This window comes from Phoca vitulina, unplaced genomic scaffold (assembly GCF_004348235.1).
Source record: "Phoca vitulina isolate PV1807 unplaced genomic scaffold, GSC_HSeal_1.0 scaffold70, whole genome shotgun sequence".
NCBI classification, from domain to species: Eukaryota; Metazoa; Chordata; class Mammalia; order Carnivora; family Phocidae; genus Phoca; species Phoca vitulina.
Window position 1 is genome coordinate 1,288,228 of NW_022589773.1, and position 16,923 is coordinate 1,305,150.

Sequence of the window (16,923 nt, forward strand, 5' to 3'; positions counted from 1 at the left end):
GGAATGGGAAGGCACAAAGGGATGGAGGGATGAGGGGGGAGGGAACAGGAGGGAGAAAAAGGAGGGCTAAGGAATAGATGTACTGGTTGCTAGTTTGCCATCCATGTTCAGTTTCTTACTTTTCCCACTTAAAAACCCTGCCCAGAATAATTTCTTTATATTTGAAAAAGGAAAGAATCCCTTGAATAATGATAAGTGACATAATATGCGCTAAACTGATTTCCGATGAGAAACTGATTTATCGCCTACATTTCAGAGCCCTGGGAAAGTTGACATGGAGGGATAAATGGATTTCAGGGCAGGCAGTGAATTTCTGAAGTGCATTTCAGAAGCCCTGCTCCAAATCATAAATAAAAGCAGGCTGACTACAGCCTAGCACGGATGACCAAGACAAAACACCATGCCACCCAGGACCCAGTCAACACCCTCCTCACAACGCCCAAAGGGGATGACCAGATGTTCTAGAAAGATGTTTCCCAAGGCAACTTCCCCAAGAGTTCATCCATTTAAAAAAAAAAAAAAAAAAAAAAAGGCAGTTCAGAACACAAGGGATTGAAAACAATTACTCAGGGGGAAGAAATTATTGTAGGGAGTTTGAAGAATAGAAAAGAATAAAACAATCTTCAGTAAAGTTAGTGGCAAGAGTTTAGTTTCAAAATACACCCACTTTTCTCATCCCCGCAAGACTGCACCTTCCACCCTGAACCACTTACTAGCAACCCCCACAATCCAAAGGAACCGGGCACCTGGTGGTTATGTTTAACCGATACTTAATCATCTAATTCCAATGCGGCTGCTCGAATATGAACTCTGAAGGTAAGGTGACGGGAAGAGTGACTACAGGGAAGGCGAAGGCCAGCAAAGAGAAGTCACACAGCACCCAATAGGAGAGAGAGAAGCCCCCACCCACAGATCTTCAGCTCCAGCCATTTCTTCCCCAGAAGGAGAAACTTGGTCGAGAAACAGAACCTATCTTTGGACAGTTCATAGCAAAAGTGAAACCACAGATTGACACTTACATTTCATTTGCTTGGAGATGGACTTATTAGGCTCAAGCCAGTGCTAGGGAGAAAAAAAAAGGAGAGAGAGATTATAGGTCAAATCGTTGAACCATGTGATGCATACTTAATGACTAAGAGAAATTTAATATAGTCTTTTTCCAAAGTACAGTTTTGGTTCCCATAAATATTTCCTCAAGGTTCCACCTTCTGAAGATCAATACAAACAATTCCATAAAGAAAATACAACAGGCAAGGTTATAAATTACTGAGAATTAACAGTTAGAGTAGTATTTGAGTCCTACTAAGAGAGAAGAACTAGGGAGAGAACATGCACTTCAATGGGATATTCTCGTGGCTCTAGTGGACCCTAGGTGATGGAGCTCCATTGCTCTAGGCAAGCCACAAATGGCTAAAGACTTGGACATCCACGACCTCAAAGAGTCACAGTCCAAGACAGCTTCAGCACCCCATCCCCCTGCCAGGTCGCCCCTGTCAGGTGAACAGTGGGCCAAGCCAGCATTAGCCCCATCACACAGAGGCAATTCTTCTTTTATAGTAGGGAGGAACAAGTGATAAATATCTTACTTCAGAGGATTGAGATCATCTAGAAGAAAAACCAGCTCTATCACAAAACAAAGAAGCCCAAAGACCTGGGTAGCTCAAAATGGTGTTAGCGACAGGCATTCGAAGCAGATACATGCTGATCCCAGCAGCCAGCTCGCTCCACACTGTGAGTGGAGGTCATTCCAACATGTTGAGAGCCAGGCAGCTTTTGATATCCCTAACCATTGACGTCCCTGAAGCCACTTAGGGCATGTCAGGAAGCATCACTCTATACACCTGCAGTTTATAAAGACAATAGGAGTGCCATTGGTATCCATCAGGAGGTCAGAGAGCCCTCACTTACCGGGCACCCCTCACACTCAATACTAGAGAGGAAAGGAGGACGCTTACCATACCTTGAGGCTTATACCCCATTTGTGTCATCCAGTTAAGCCTCAGAGTTCTGTAATGTCCCTACCGTTTGATATAAATGCATAACCAGAAAGTCGAAGAAGAGCTAGCCTATGCTGAGTGCTTCCTAAATGCCAGGTGCTACTCTAAGCATTTCCATGGGCCATCACTACCACCCCATTTACAGATGAGAAATTAGGAGGCTCAGGACATTAGACAACTAGCCTAAGGTCACCCAGAGATTAAGTGGTGAAACCAGTGCATGGTGGGATTCCAGAGCACAGGCCCTTCACCTTGGCCATGTGGCCTCCCCAAAGATCAGTCTGCTCTAAAACATTATTCTCGACAAACATTCCTTCTTTCCCCAGGAGCTGAAAAATGGAGTGGTCAAATCAAGAGTTTCCAATCCAGGGTGTAAGATCACTACAGTCTTCTAAAACAAGAATAGGGTTTTTTTTAACCATGTCAATGTCATGAAGAGTTGGACAGAAAACCATACATTTACCTCCGATGTATTGCACAAATGGACACAGAAAGTTTCTTTGCTTCTGATCAAAATTAGGTCTGTTCATTTTAAGAACCTGGTTTTTCCTCCTTTTTTCATTTTTTTTAATTGTGGTAACACACACAACATCAAATTCACCATCCTAACCTTTTTAAGTGTACAGTTCAGTGTTACTAAATGCATTCATAATGGTGTGCAACCATCACCACCATCCTTCTCCAGAGCACTTGCACCTTGTAAAACTGAAACCCTAGCCCTAATAAACAGTCACTCTGCAGCCCCCTTTCTCCAGGCCTTTGGAGACTATCATTCTACTTTTGGTTATCTCCTTCTAGTCAGAAGCAATGCTTGGCATTTACACAGTTATCACTGAACAGTGGAAAAACATATTGACTGGGCCACTTACTAGCTGTATAACCATGTACAAAATGTTTAACCTCGCTCTCAATTTCCGCAACTATATATGGGAATAGCAGTAATACCTACTTTGCACGGTTGTTGCAAGGATTTTAGAAGTTAATAAAAAGTTAATAAACATGAGACACTTAAACCATGCCTGGCATGTGAAAAATATCCATAAATGTTTGTTTGCTGATGCTGTTTTTACTTAAGTACAGTTTAATTAGTAGACCATATCCCATGGAGGAGAATAATAAAAGGGGCCTCTGATGATTAAATTATTTTTTTAGAAATAGGATAATTTAGAACTAAGGCAAGAAAACAAATACCAACTGAGATCAATACCTACTGCTCCTGTCTCACAAAGGAGAATCACTAGTCATTTGGCCAATAAAGTCTGAAATGCATTTTCCGAATTCTCCTTGCTTGGCATCATTTGAACTCCTTAGCTCTTCTCTGCCTAACTTCAACCTGCCTTTCCTCCTCCTCTCTGCCTCCAGGGAGGACAGGTACATTTCATTTTTATATGCCCATACCAGTTAGTTGGTGGCAATCTCCCAGGGCCATGAAGAAGGATCAAAGTCTCAGTGAGAATGAGTGCCATGATGGATTGGCTGTGTCTGCCATGGAGGGGTAGGGAACATGGAAGGTATGCCTGCAAAATATTTGCCATCTGTGCCCTAAATAAGTTATTTACTCTAAATGAATGACTACCTTGTCCTATGAAATACACCCTGCAGTTTCTGATGGGTTCTGACCTTCCTCCTCCCCTTGGCCTATTCACACCCTACCCTTGCCTCTCAAACCTCATGTATTTAATTACATACATCTATAGTGTGACCACTACATACTTTTCTACCAGGACAACTATTCTTCTGCAGTGGGAGAGTCATGCGGTATAGAGCCCTAAGAAAAATAAGCCAGCATTAGTCATGTTTCAAGGGATTATAGTAAATCATTTCTTTGGAGAGGGTCAAGCTCAGTTTGTGAGCATTTATTAAAATTTAAAACTCTGACTGGCCTATGGCCCCACAATTCCCTTATTCCCCAATTTGCCCACATGAACACAGAGAAACATAACAAGGATTCTCACTGCAAGATTATATTAAATTATAAAACATTAGACTATTAATGGCCATCATCAGGAAAATGGTAAATAACCTGTCATCTGTTCATATTCTAGAGGATTCTTCAGTGTATTATAGGAGGTAGATCTTGATGGGTAACATGGTTAGATCTCTAAAAACACACTGTGTGATGAAAAAAGTGAACTGCAAAATTTATAACTATGGCCACAGTTCTCAAATCATGCACTGAAGCACCCCAGGGAAAAGGAGCCATTCTAGAAATCTGTCAGATACCCACTGTGCAAACTAGCAGCTCAAGGAAGTTCCCAGCTCTAACATTAGATCATGCTATATTTCTTTTGATGTCATACTTTTTGCAACGCTGGGTTTTTATCGGTTGCTGTGATAAAAAGCAAGTACCATGCGAAAAGAGGTGTGCGAGGCAATGAGTATGGCAGTATCTATCTTATCTGGTCCTGGAATCTGAGGAGCCAGGGGCTGCCCGACAGGTGCCCACATCCTGTTCCCAGGTAATTGTGGTTAAGAATGAACTGGAAATACTATTTTCATGTAGGTCATGTTTTAAATGGCCACTAAGCTGTTAGGACATAAATACTAAGTTTGTTGTCCGTAACTCTCATTAGGTAGAGCACCATGAAATAAGTACTCTTGACCTAGGGCCCCATGAAATAATTACTAAGATACTAAGAGAGCCATAAATCAACAAAGTTTGGGAACCTCTGAGCTATGGTATCATATAATTAATGTGTTTTCTTTTTTAAGTAAAAAGTACAAAACACTACCCTATATTTTCAAAGAATACATAGTAAGCATCTAAATGTATTTTTAAAGATCTGAAATGATACACAATAAACATAGCAGGGAGAGAACGGGAATTTAGAAGTGTTACTCAAAGGAAACCATGACTTCTGTTTTATCTGTAATGTTTTAGCTTATACTTTTTACATGTATTCCACCCATTACATGAATAATTAAAATTCAATTTAAAAAAAGGAAGCTAAGTTCTACTCAGAGGATAAAGGTGAATTTTTATGTAGTTTAGACTCAAGACAAAGAATTTTGTACGCAACAGGCAGATGCCAAGTCCAGCTAAGCCAGCAGCTCTGCGTTCAAATCCCAGTTCTGCCACTTACTAGCGATGTGACCTCCAGCGTGTTTCTTCCTGTTTCCCCACTTACAGCATCATTGTGAGGTTTAAGTAGGTTAATGCATTAAAGCAGTCCTTAGAACGGAGCTTAGAGCCTAGTTAAAGCTCAGTAAACACCAGCTGTTCCTATCTTCTTTGCATTCACTCAGACACTCCCAAGCTGGTGCAATGGCCCCTCTTGGTGAGCCCACCTCTTTCCCTCTCTTCCTCTCACACTCCCATCCCATCTGCCTTCTGCTCTACATGAAAGGTAATTCTCCTCCCCTTTTTCCTTCTTCCTTTTAGAGTTGTGAGCTGGGCAATGAATTCAAGTCTGTACGACACCAACAACTCCTGCTGTTACCATATGTACGGATGGATTACACGCCGGCGAGAAAGAAACAACCAGGATGCTGTGTGCTTAGTAATTAGATCTGAGGCTCAGAACATTTACTGCATTGCTATTTTCCTTTCAATTGCTACTTGGAATATATGCTAGTTGTGGTTTTTTTGTTGTTGTTTTGTTTTGTGTTTTGTTTTAAGTCTGTTTCCTTACTGGAAATGGAAATTCCCTGAGAGAGGTAGAAAGAAAAGCCTGCCAACCAAATATCTGAATTTGCGGCTGGTTTACTATAGCTTCATTTCCTCAACTTTCATTTAGAATAGGAATTCCAAAGACTAAAGAAGCTAAAATCCGGGCGCCTGGGTGGCTCAGTCGTTAAGCGTCTGCCTTCGGCTCAGGTCATGATCCCAGGGTCCTGGAATCGAGTCCCGCATCGGGCTCCCTGCTCAGCGGGAAGCCTGCTTCTCCCTCTCCCACTCCCCCTGCTTGTGTTCTCTCTCTCACTGTGTCTCTCTGTCTCTGTCAAATAAATAAATAATAAAAAAAAATCTTTAAAAAAAAAAAGAAGCTAAAATCCAATGAGTGATTCTACCTAATGAGCTTAGGAAGTAAGATGAACCAGAGGATGCATGCCCTGATCTGTTTTCTCCCTGTTATATTTATAACATGATCTGAAAGTATCAGGAAGGTGTCTGCAGAGAACCTGGCAGGGCTCTGCCCAATTCCCCCTGGATGCCCTTTTCCCCTTAGTTATATAGCAGCTTAATCATTTTGGGGAAGGCTGCCTCAGCTTACTGGAACCTAATGCAGGATGGAGAATGAGCCTCCCCCACTCACCTCTTAACTGTCAGGTTAAGAAGTGACAGGTGTGGGAGGATAAATACCTCTGTTCTCTCGCCCCTTGGCCAGGACAACTCTAAAGCAGGACCTACACTCTTCCAGAAATCCTCTGTGGCTTTCAGCCCAAGTTACCCTCTGTACAACTTTGCTCAACATCACACATTTGTGTGACCTCCTTCCCTTCCCTGCCCCAATCCCCCCAAGCTCCTGAAAGTCTTTTTCCTGGGAACATTTCCTAACAAAACTGGAATTTTTATCTCCAAATCCACTTCTGGGTACCAGAGCCAAGACAGCCTCCCTCACTCCCCACCAAAAACTGCCCTCCCTCCATGGTATTTGAAATCCTTCCCTTGGAGGTTTTATTCCTTTTGCCATGGGCTTGAACCCCAGTAACCTGCATATCCCCCTCTGGGAGGTCCCAATTTAACAGGGTTTTCAGTCTGGACAATCTAGCCTGACCATTTCAAGCCACTTCTTAGAACAAATTTATTTTGATTGATAGCAGCTGGAAGCAAAGAGGAGAAGGTGAATGAAGCCTCACAAAGAGGGTGAAAAGCAGAGCGCTGACTAACCCCTCTATGCCCTGATTCCCTTCTCTGTGGTCTTGGGGGTGGGGCAGATTCCAGAACCCCTAAGATTCCGTCAGCTCTCACATTCCACATTGTATGAACCTGAAGTATGAGAACATTACCAACAATTGCTTCTTTTTAAATTTTGCTAGGCCCAGCTATACTTAGCCCTAAGAGATCATTTTTCTCGACCCCATCATAGAAATGGTGCATTTCTTTTGTACTTTCCAATTTTGGCTTGTTTGGTGGCGGGGGAGGAAGGTGGGTGTGTGAGGTGGTGATTTGCGACTAAGTAGATTGATTTTTTAATTTGGCAGCTGCTGAGCCAGGGTTGGGGGGGGAGAACACTCCCCAAAGTAAACAATATAACAGCATACTTGGTTATCTTCAAATGTTGGGCTTCTTTTGAAATTGATTCAGCCTATGATTACAGAATAAATTACACACCTCTCTGTTATGTTTCTCAAAACCCTCAGTGCCCTAAACCAGAATAATCTATAGCCCAGAGAAATGTGTTAAATAATGAATGGGGCTTTAAACAATGAATACACCTCCCAGACAGGGGACGGCTTTTCCCCTCAAAGTAACCAGACCCACAATCTGACCAATTCCCATCCTAGCTCTGAAAAGATGCCCTGATTCTCACATCTCACCTGGACAAAGCCCTAGAGTAACTCCGTCTCCCTGCATTATCTAGCCAATTTATGCCATTTCTAGACCCTCTGGCCTCTGCAGGGGAAAAAAAGAACACCATCCAAATGAATGCAACCTAACAGTATTCTGGATCATCCAGTTAGAGCGAGGCCCTAGCTAGTTAGTTACCAGTAACCACTGCTTTTCACTCCAGTTTCAGTGAAATCTATAACCCAATGGCAACAACAGCAGAAATATCTATAGGCCAGGCACACTCCCAAGTTCTTGTCCTTCTGGCAGTCAACCCATGCAAGAAAACCTTCACTGTTTCAGTGCAGTGTTTTTATTCCTTCAACCATAACTGCTCCTGCATTCTGGGTTCTTGGGGATAAGCAAAACAGAAGTAACAGCTGGGAGAAGAAACACCTAAGAAACAGAGGTGGAAACAGGAAGCCTAAGAAAGCATAAGCACCACTTTTTTTTTTTTCTGTAAAGGACCAGACTGTATAAATATTTAAGGTTTTGTGGCCCGTATGGTCTGTCAGGACTACTCAATTCTGCCACTGGAACACGAAAGCAGCCAGGGACAACACATACGTGAATAGAAATAGCTGTGTCCCCATAAAGTGTTATTTACTAAACCAATGGGGCCACCTGACGCCTGTGTGCCAAGCCATGCTCTACACCCAAGAAATCCTTAATGTACACTTAAAGATAAAACCAGTAGTCGTCTGAAAACGCAACAGAGGTTGTAAGAACACTAAGTGCTGTTCATTTTCAAATACACTAAGACACCAAAATGCAGTTATAGAAGAAATGATGGGATTCCCTCAAGCCTGTTACAAAGGAATTTACCACTATGTAACACTTGCTGTCAAACCATAGAAATTTCATATCATCACAAAACTGTCGTAAGGTCAAAGATTGTCTAGCTGCCAGAACCACGAACCTTTCAAACTCTTTAAAGCCTGTAGCAAAAGATCCATTTCATGTTGATAATATGGACTAATGCACTTAAATAACAACCCTATGGCATGGTTATTATTATTATTATTATTATTAATAGTGTCCCATTTTACAGATAAAGTAAATGAGGTTAAGGAGGCTGCTCAAAGTCCTACAACCAGCAAGATGCAGGGCCAGGATTTAACCTGATCTTCCTGGCATCAAAGCTCTTAGCACCTGAGCAATAACGTCCCCCATACTCCTTCCTTCTTGATGTTTGACACTGCAGCCCATTCTCCTTATATTAAGTCTACGCTACCCTTGCTTCCAGGTCTCTCTCGCCTCATTCTTTTCTTTCTGCTCTGTATGTTCCTGGTCGTTCTCCTGTGCTGGTTTCACCTTCTGTTCATCCTTTTTTTTTTTTTTTTTTTTTTTTTTTTTTTTTAAAAAAAAAGGATATTCTTTAGCTTTCAGTTTCTCCTCTTATTTTAGATTCTTTCCCTCAGCTCTGCAGTCTATGCTCAGGGCTTTATGGTTGTGAAAACCTCATGGGCTCCAAAATCTCCATCTGTGGCCTAAACCTCTTCATTAAGCTTCAGATGCATATTCCCAACCATAGACTGAACATCTCTACCTCAACATCTCATAGGTATCCCAAACTCAACATATCCAAAACTTACCACTTCTCCCCGAAACCCTTTTTGTACAGTTTATTTGGTAAGTGGTTCCACCTGTACTTGGAGCCCAAAGAGGCCCTGTATGAAGCCCAAACACCCAGCCGGACAGGCCATGTGGAGAGGTCCTGAAACCACAGGCAGAGCGAGGGGGCCCCCAAGACCCACCTTCCAGCCTTCTCATCAAGGTTCCAGGCATATGAACGAAAACATCTTGGACCCTCTGAGCACCGCCCCCCCCGCCGCCAGAATAGACCAGCCACTAGCTGAATACCACTGAGGGAGCTCAGTCAACACCACGTGGAACAGAAGAATCACCTGCTTGAGTATCTGAGCCAAAAAATCCTGGCATATGATAAAATTGTGTTCCTTTAAGCCCCTGAGTGTTTGAGGAAATTTGTTACACAGCAATAGATAACTAGAACTCTTACTCCTTATTATGAACTGAATGTTTGTCCCCAGCACCCACCAAATTCACATGTTGAAGCCCTGCCCCCCAACGTGATAGTATTTGGAAGTGGGACCTTTGAAGGTAATAAGGTTTAGAAGAAGTCATGAGGGTGGAACCCCATGATGGGATTAGTGTCCTTATAAGATGAGGGAGAGAGACCAGAGCACCCACATGCTCTCCCTCTCCCCCCACCATGTGTGGACACAGGGAGAAGGCAGCCCTCTGCAAGCCCAGAAGAGAGTTCTCACCAGGAACCAACTCTGTCGGCATCTTGAACTTGAACTTCCCAGCCTCTAGAACTGTGAGAATTAAGTGTCCTGCATAAGCAGGTGTTTTCCTATAGCAGCCCAAGCTGACTAAGACACTCCTCATTATCACTCTCCATGGATAGAACACAATTACAATTGAACCTTTAAACGACATTTGCTTGAGCATGCATGAAAAAGAAAAGTCTGCTCCAACTGTCAATCCTTATCAATACTGCTTTTATGTCTCCAAGTTATACATCACCTTTACATTCTAGTCTTCTTCTCAGCTTGTCTCTACAGCTATTTGACACTTCCAAACCTGATCTCCTGTCAGCTCTGATGTCCTTGCCCGCTGGAAGCCTCCAGCGAGTGCTTCTCTGTCTAATGATGGAACTTAAACCTTATCAATCTAAGTAATTCCTGCCCTCATCTGAGCCAAGCCCAGGAGCTTGCTACCACCAAGGAGGAAGACTGTCTTACCCTGGATATCTTCCTGCTTTTTTCCTAACTCAAATAAGGATAAAATGGCATTTTTCACCACACTTATTCCTATGTCTGTCTATTGGCCCAAACAAGATAACCAGTTCATGTGCTTGCTCCTCCCTCCACTAAAATTAGGACATCCCAGTTACCCAAGTGACTTAAAGATTGCACCCTGTCATTATCAGGCATCCTCATCCCTTCCAAGGAAAGGAAATCAGGTGTAGACTGAGCCAATTATGAGCAATCAGTTTAGTTAAACACCAAGTTCTGCTTTCTGCTGAAGGAATATGACAATTTCCCCAAATCTGTCAAGTTAATACCTTGGACCACAATTGAACCACAAAATATCCAGTTTTAAAGCTGTTAAGATACTGTTGTGTTCCTTGTAATTTGAGTCCTCTAAGTCCTTTCCCATAAAGCCAAGTTACTAGTCAATACCTCCTCCCCAAACAGGCATCCAAGTAGTCTTGATTTTTAATACCCCTGGAACTTTAAAAACAAAAGTGGACTCATTAAGCAGACAAACTCATGACCAGTGACTTAAAGCAGCAGTACAATCCTTCTCTCCAGTGTAGGGCTGTCCTAAATCTTAGGTACCACTCTTGATCTTAGGTACAAGCATCTGTGAAGCAATTGTCCCCAAGAGCAGGAAGCAGCCTTTCAAAGGCGGGAGCAGCTGGTGGGACATAATGCTTTCTGGCTTCCTGGCACCAGCCCCAGAGTGAAACCTAAAATCATTGTGATTCTTTTTTATTCCATTCCATGTCCTCCCCAAAGGTACCTCTAGAAAAAGCAAACTGCTCTAACATAGAAAAGGTCTTTTCCCATTATTAATAAAACTCACTGATAGGTTCACTAGTTCTTTCTGGCTACCAACATAAAACCCCAGGGCTGTAATTCTATCTGGGGAAAGGAGGCATCAGGGTTCAGCATGTCCTTGCATTTGTGATTTTCCAGGTCAGACTATCAGAAAGTGGTCCAGTGGCCACATGACATACAATGCCCAAACACAAGGGTGTTTGAGGCGATTGCCACAGAGAGGTTGATTTCCAAAGCGAATTTGTCTTTGGGTAGGAGTCAGATGGTCCTTAAGTTAGAGAAGTCAATGACACTGATGTATGTAGGTTAAATAGATGCTTAGAAATAGGGAAGTTAAAATCAAAAGCACTGGGTCCAATCTGCCTGCAGACTATAAACCAACACCTACAATATAGTCCTGATATAATTCCTCCTCTAACTGGGCTGTCTGGGGGTTTGGGGGTGGGGAGAGTACCTCCTCACTTCTAAGGCACAGGGGGTGACTTCCCCTTAGCTGGGTTTGGGAAAGGGGAAAAGGCAGAAGGGAAATCCAGGAGAGTGGACATCCTAAACCATCATAGAAAACAGAATTAGGAGAGGTGCCTGGCTGGCTCAGTCAGAAGAGCGTAGGCCTCTTGATCTCAGGGTTGAGAGTTCGATCCCCACGTTGGGTAGAAATTACTAAAAAACAAAAATAAATAAACTTAAAAATAAATAAATAAAATAGAATTATGAAATCCAGCTCATTATTCCAAAACCTCATCTTCCCAAAGAGAAGTTACCCAAACACCTGAGAAGCAGTGGAAAGAATATGTTACATTTAAGAAAAAATACCTGGACTTAAGCCAAGTATTACCTTTATCTTCTGGAATTATCCCTTCTAAGACTTCTAAACTTATAGTCTGAGCTTTCTCTTTCAGTAAAATGAGAGGAATACTACCCAGCCTTTCCCTAATCTCAGGCACGAAGAATATATGAGTTCTTAAGAATATGGTAGAAACTTGCACGAAGCCGAGCGGCCCAGGTTTCCAGCCGGGCCCCTTTTCCAGCTGGGCCCCAGCGTGGCTGCCCCCAGGGCTGCAGGTCAGGAAGCCTCCGCGTTCTCATTTCCCTGACAGCCCCGGCTTCTGTGCTCTCCTTCCTCTCCCCAGGCCACTCCAGCAGACATGTTTGCCAAGGCCATTCGGGTCAAGTCCAACACAGCCATCAAGGGGTCGGACGGGAGAAAGCTTCGGGCTGATGTGACCACTGCTTTCCCCACTCTTGGAACAGATCAGGTCTCTGCCTTAGTGCCTGGAAAGGAAGAGCTCAACATTGTGAAGTTGTATGCTCACAGAAGGGATGCAGTGACTGTGTGGTGGTAACCCCACCCTATCTGAACTGGAGAAAAATCTATATCCAACAGTATACACCTTGTGGTCCTATCCTGACCTTCTCCCAACGTTCACAACATGGCCTTTGGTGCTCGAAAAACTGGTCGGGGGAGCAGGTCCTGCTGAGATAATTTACGAAAATATTCTTCATGTCAAAAGATAGTTTAGGGAAATCCAGGGGGCCCACAGCAAGAAAATAACTAGCCTCTTTACTTAGGAAAAGGAAAAACATACAGGCAATATAATCCATAACTAAATGATTGACAATTTCAGGACTGGAATGGTTCATTCTGACTAACTGAACTGTTTCTCTAGCTACTTCTGACTGTTAGAGCTGCAGGCTTTAAAGAATTGTTCACCTGCACATGCTCATAGAGGTCTATCAGAATACATTTAGGTTCTGTATAAACTATATAGAGTAAGGAAAACATTTGAAGAATTTTGAAAAGCAATACATTTAGCCCATTTAATAAAACTGGAATAATATTATAACCACACCAGGTAAAGAAATATTTTAAAATGAGAAAAGTGCTGCCTGTACTTAGAAGGAGCACAGGAAATAGTTTAATTCCTTCCATTTCCAAACGTGGATTTATTTTTATAATTACACTGATAGTTTTAATTTTGCTTCAAAATGTATGTAACATATTTGACACTTAATATTACACACTAATATAAGACAGTATGTGTATCTTTGTGTTACTAAGAATATTTTCACATTTTATATCTCTCCCACTGTTTCAGCCAACTCAGTCAAAGCAATAAAACATTTTCAGTGTTAAAAAAAAAAAAAAAATATGGTAGAAACTCGAGGGGATTTTTACTGACCAGTGTTCAATCTGCCCCTCCCTACATCAAATTTTAAAACTAATGGAAATTCTGAACCCTTGCCACTAAAATAGCAAAAGATCGTCATCATTTACTGACTCAGTCCTCATCACTCTCAGAGCATATGGGGCATGAGACATCTTGTCAAACATATGCTGTTCCAAATGTAATAGTGCTAAATATTTAATATTCCACAATGGTTTTCTGTAAATCAAGTTGTGAAGAGTTGTAGGCAAACCACCAACTCCCACAGCAAAGGTAAGTTCCACTTCAGCTTTTCTAACTAAATTTTCTGTTGATTAGCTCTCTATCCAAATAATCCATCAGTTTTAGTTTCCACTGAGAAAAAGTACACGACCTGGTAAAACTACCAATGCTGGTCAATTCATCTCTGCTTAAAACTCCCATATCAGCATGTCTTTGTGCCTCTGAGCCCATTCTTCTAATTATCCAAGGCTCACACCTGTCTCCCCAGAGATCATAACAATGGCCATCCTCCCTTTAAAAGCAGTTTTGAACATTTCTAGATTTTAGACTTCCTAACCATGGTTGAATTTCTTCATATGATTGCCTCACCTAGACCAAACCAATGCATAATAATTATAAGACTCACAATAAAAATAACATATAGCATGTACTCGGTATATACCATTTGTTAAACTTTATCTTGAATTCCCATATCAACCCTACAGCTGGGTACCATTATCTGTTTTAACCATCAGGACAGGTACTCAGAAAGCCTCAATAACTTGGTCAAGATCACAAAGCTTACTGACCAGCAGAGGTGGGATTTAATGCACATCTTTCTGAGTACAAAGTCCATGCGGTTTCGTGTAGTAACTACTCTGCAACCCAAGTGAAAGCTACACTCCACTGAATCCTCAGAATCAAAAGTCTAGAAAAGGCTATGATGCAGTGTGGAAAATGATTCAAGCAACCCTGTAAGCAATTTAGTGGATACATCAGATAAGACAGTTTTGAGTGAGGCCCACATTTCTTCCACCAATCTACTACTCAAATCTAGACATTAAAAATTAAGCTCAACCAAGTCAAAATATAAAGAACAATGAAGCACATCAACCTAAATACTTTTTAACTTAAATAATTTTAGACATATGACTAAGGTATAAATATAACCACCCTCTCCCCCTAATGTTAGCATCTTCCGTAACCACAGTACAATTATTGAAATTAAGAAACTAATACTAACACAATGTTATTAACTGAATTACAGACTTAATCCGGAGTGTACCAGTTTTCCCACTGTCAGACTTTTCTCTGTTCCAGAATCCAATCCAGAATCCCACATGGCCTTAGTTGATGTGTCTCTCTAATCTATGAGAGTTCCACAGTCTTTCCTTGTCTTTCATGACTTCAATACTTTTGAAGAATACAGTTAAGTTGTTTTGGAGAATGTCTCTCACTTCAGGCTCTCCTACATTTCCTCAAGATTTGAATGAAGTGAAGCATTACTGGGAAGAATACCACAGGGACGACGTGCCCTCTTCAGTGCAGGATCATCAGGGGGTACATGATATTGGAATGTCTTCTCCCTGGTGATAACCTTGATGGCTTGGTTAAAGTGGTGCCTGCCAGGTTTCGCCACTATAAAGTTAGTCTTTCTCCCTTTGTAATCAAAAGATATGGGGGGCGGGGAGGAGTACTTTGAGACTATACAGAGATCTTGTTTCTCCTCAAACTTCTGCCCACTAATTTTAGCATTCATCAATGAAGCTTGTACACAACAATCATTGTGTACAATCATCTCTCATTCCTTCTACACTTATATTAACTGGAATTCATCTGTAAGAAAGAGCTCTCTCTTCTCCCCTTTTATTTATTTATTCAATTACTTATATCCATATGGCACATGGATATTTCACTTTATGGACTATAATCCAATGCTATTGTTATTTCTTTTTTGTCCTTCTAATTTTCCATTTTTGGCCACTGGCAGTTCTTTCAGGTTGGTTCTGTGTCATTCTAGTGACCTTTTATCTTCTGAGCAGTTCCTTACTTTCTGGCATGACAACTTGCTCCAGGCTCATCTTGTGATGTCCCTGACTCTGCCCTAGAATCAGACATGTTTTCAAGGAGCACTTGTTCCTTTTATTAGAAAAGGATATTTAGAAAACAAGATCTAGGGGGTACGTGTGCTCACTGCTACTGTAGTGTCATTGATTCTAGGCCATCTCAGAAAACAGAACTGGGAACTATATACATACACATACTAGCCCACATGCACACACGCACATCTATATTTGTGTGTCTATGTATATATTTTTTGAAAAACCGTGAGTTCATACCGACATCTGATTCCAATTCTAAAGACTTCTCTTAATAGGTTATCTAATATCTTCCCAATGAGTCAAAAGAAATAAAAACAGCTTATGCATTAAAGTGGTTTCCAGATATTATCTAGGCTAAGGGTCAGCAAACTATGGCTAGTTGCCTATTTATAAAATACTTTTATTGGATAATGCAATATATGTTAAGAAAGAAAAAAAGAAGAAGAAGAATGTAGCAGGAGGGGAAGAATGAAGGGGGGGAAATCGGAGGGGGAGAAGAACCATGAGAGACGATGGACTCTGAAAAACAAACTGAGGGTTCTAGAGGGGAGGGGGGTGGGAGGATGGGTTAGCCTGGTGATGGGTATTGAGGAGGGCACGTTCTGCATGGAGCACTGGGTGTTATGCACAAACAATGAATCATGGAACACTATATCTAAAACTAATGATGTAATGTATGGGGATTAACATAACAAAAAAATTAAAAAAAAATACTTTTATTGGAAAAAAAGTTTTATTAGAACACAGCTACGTCCATTAATTTAGGTATAGTCTATGGCCGCTTTCCACTAGAATAAAATAATTGAAAAATTATGACAGAGGTTGTATGGGTCACAAAGTGAAAATATTTTCTATCTAGTCCTTTATGGAAAAGGTCTACAAATCCCTGGTCTAGGTTAGGTTTCAAATTTTCACTTGGGAGATGGGTGGAAAGAATGTGAGTTCAGATATCATCCTTCCACCATTAATTACTAGCCACGTAGCCTTAGACAAGCCATTGACCCTCCGTACCTCAGTTTTCCCCTTCCTTACAGTGTTGTAGAGAAGACTAGAGACCATGACAGAATTCCTGGCATATGACAGATGCTCAACTAATGGTAGCTAGAATTACTTCTGAAGGTTGCTTGTTTAGAGTTTAGGATGGGATTTTGCACAAAAAGAATCTATATTCAGTGGTGGTTAGTTGACTGTATGAGTCATCTAACAGAGTCTGTTTGACCCACAGGGAACTCAATACTCCCTCCATCACTTACTAGCTGTGAGACCTTGGGCAGCTATCTATGAACCTGTTTCTCTCTCCAAAAAAGGGTAATATCTTCATAAGCCACAAGAAGCTATATCTATGAATATCTTTATGCCATGGTCCCCAACATCAGCCTGAAGACCAAAGCTGGGATGGCTGCCTCAAAAGTAGAATCAGGATGTGCTAAAATACATGTTCCTGGTCCTAGCCCCAAGGATTCGGATTCAGGAGGTCCAGAAGAGGGTCTACGCTCAGCATTGTTAGTAAGCCCCTGAGGTGATTTTATTGCAGGGCCAGGTCTGGGAACAACTGTTAACAGTAGAAAATGTCACATGAATCCCCTCTGTGACCTC

The 16,923-nt window shown here is 41.7% G+C and overlaps 1 protein-coding gene across 3 annotated transcripts in view; it reads right to left on the reverse strand.

Moving 5' to 3' along the window:
- The window catches only part of FRMD3 (FERM domain containing 3), a 293,007-nt gene that overhangs the window by 129,254 nt on the left and 146,830 nt on the right, over positions 1-16,923 (reverse strand). For all 3 annotated transcript variants that reach the window (XM_032392982.1, XM_032392981.1, XM_032392984.1), the window contains one exon: positions 1,020-1,062. In XM_032392982.1, the coding sequence (XP_032248873.1) occupies positions 1,020-1,062 (43 nt within the window). The remainder of the gene's footprint in view (positions 1-1,019; positions 1,063-16,923) is intronic.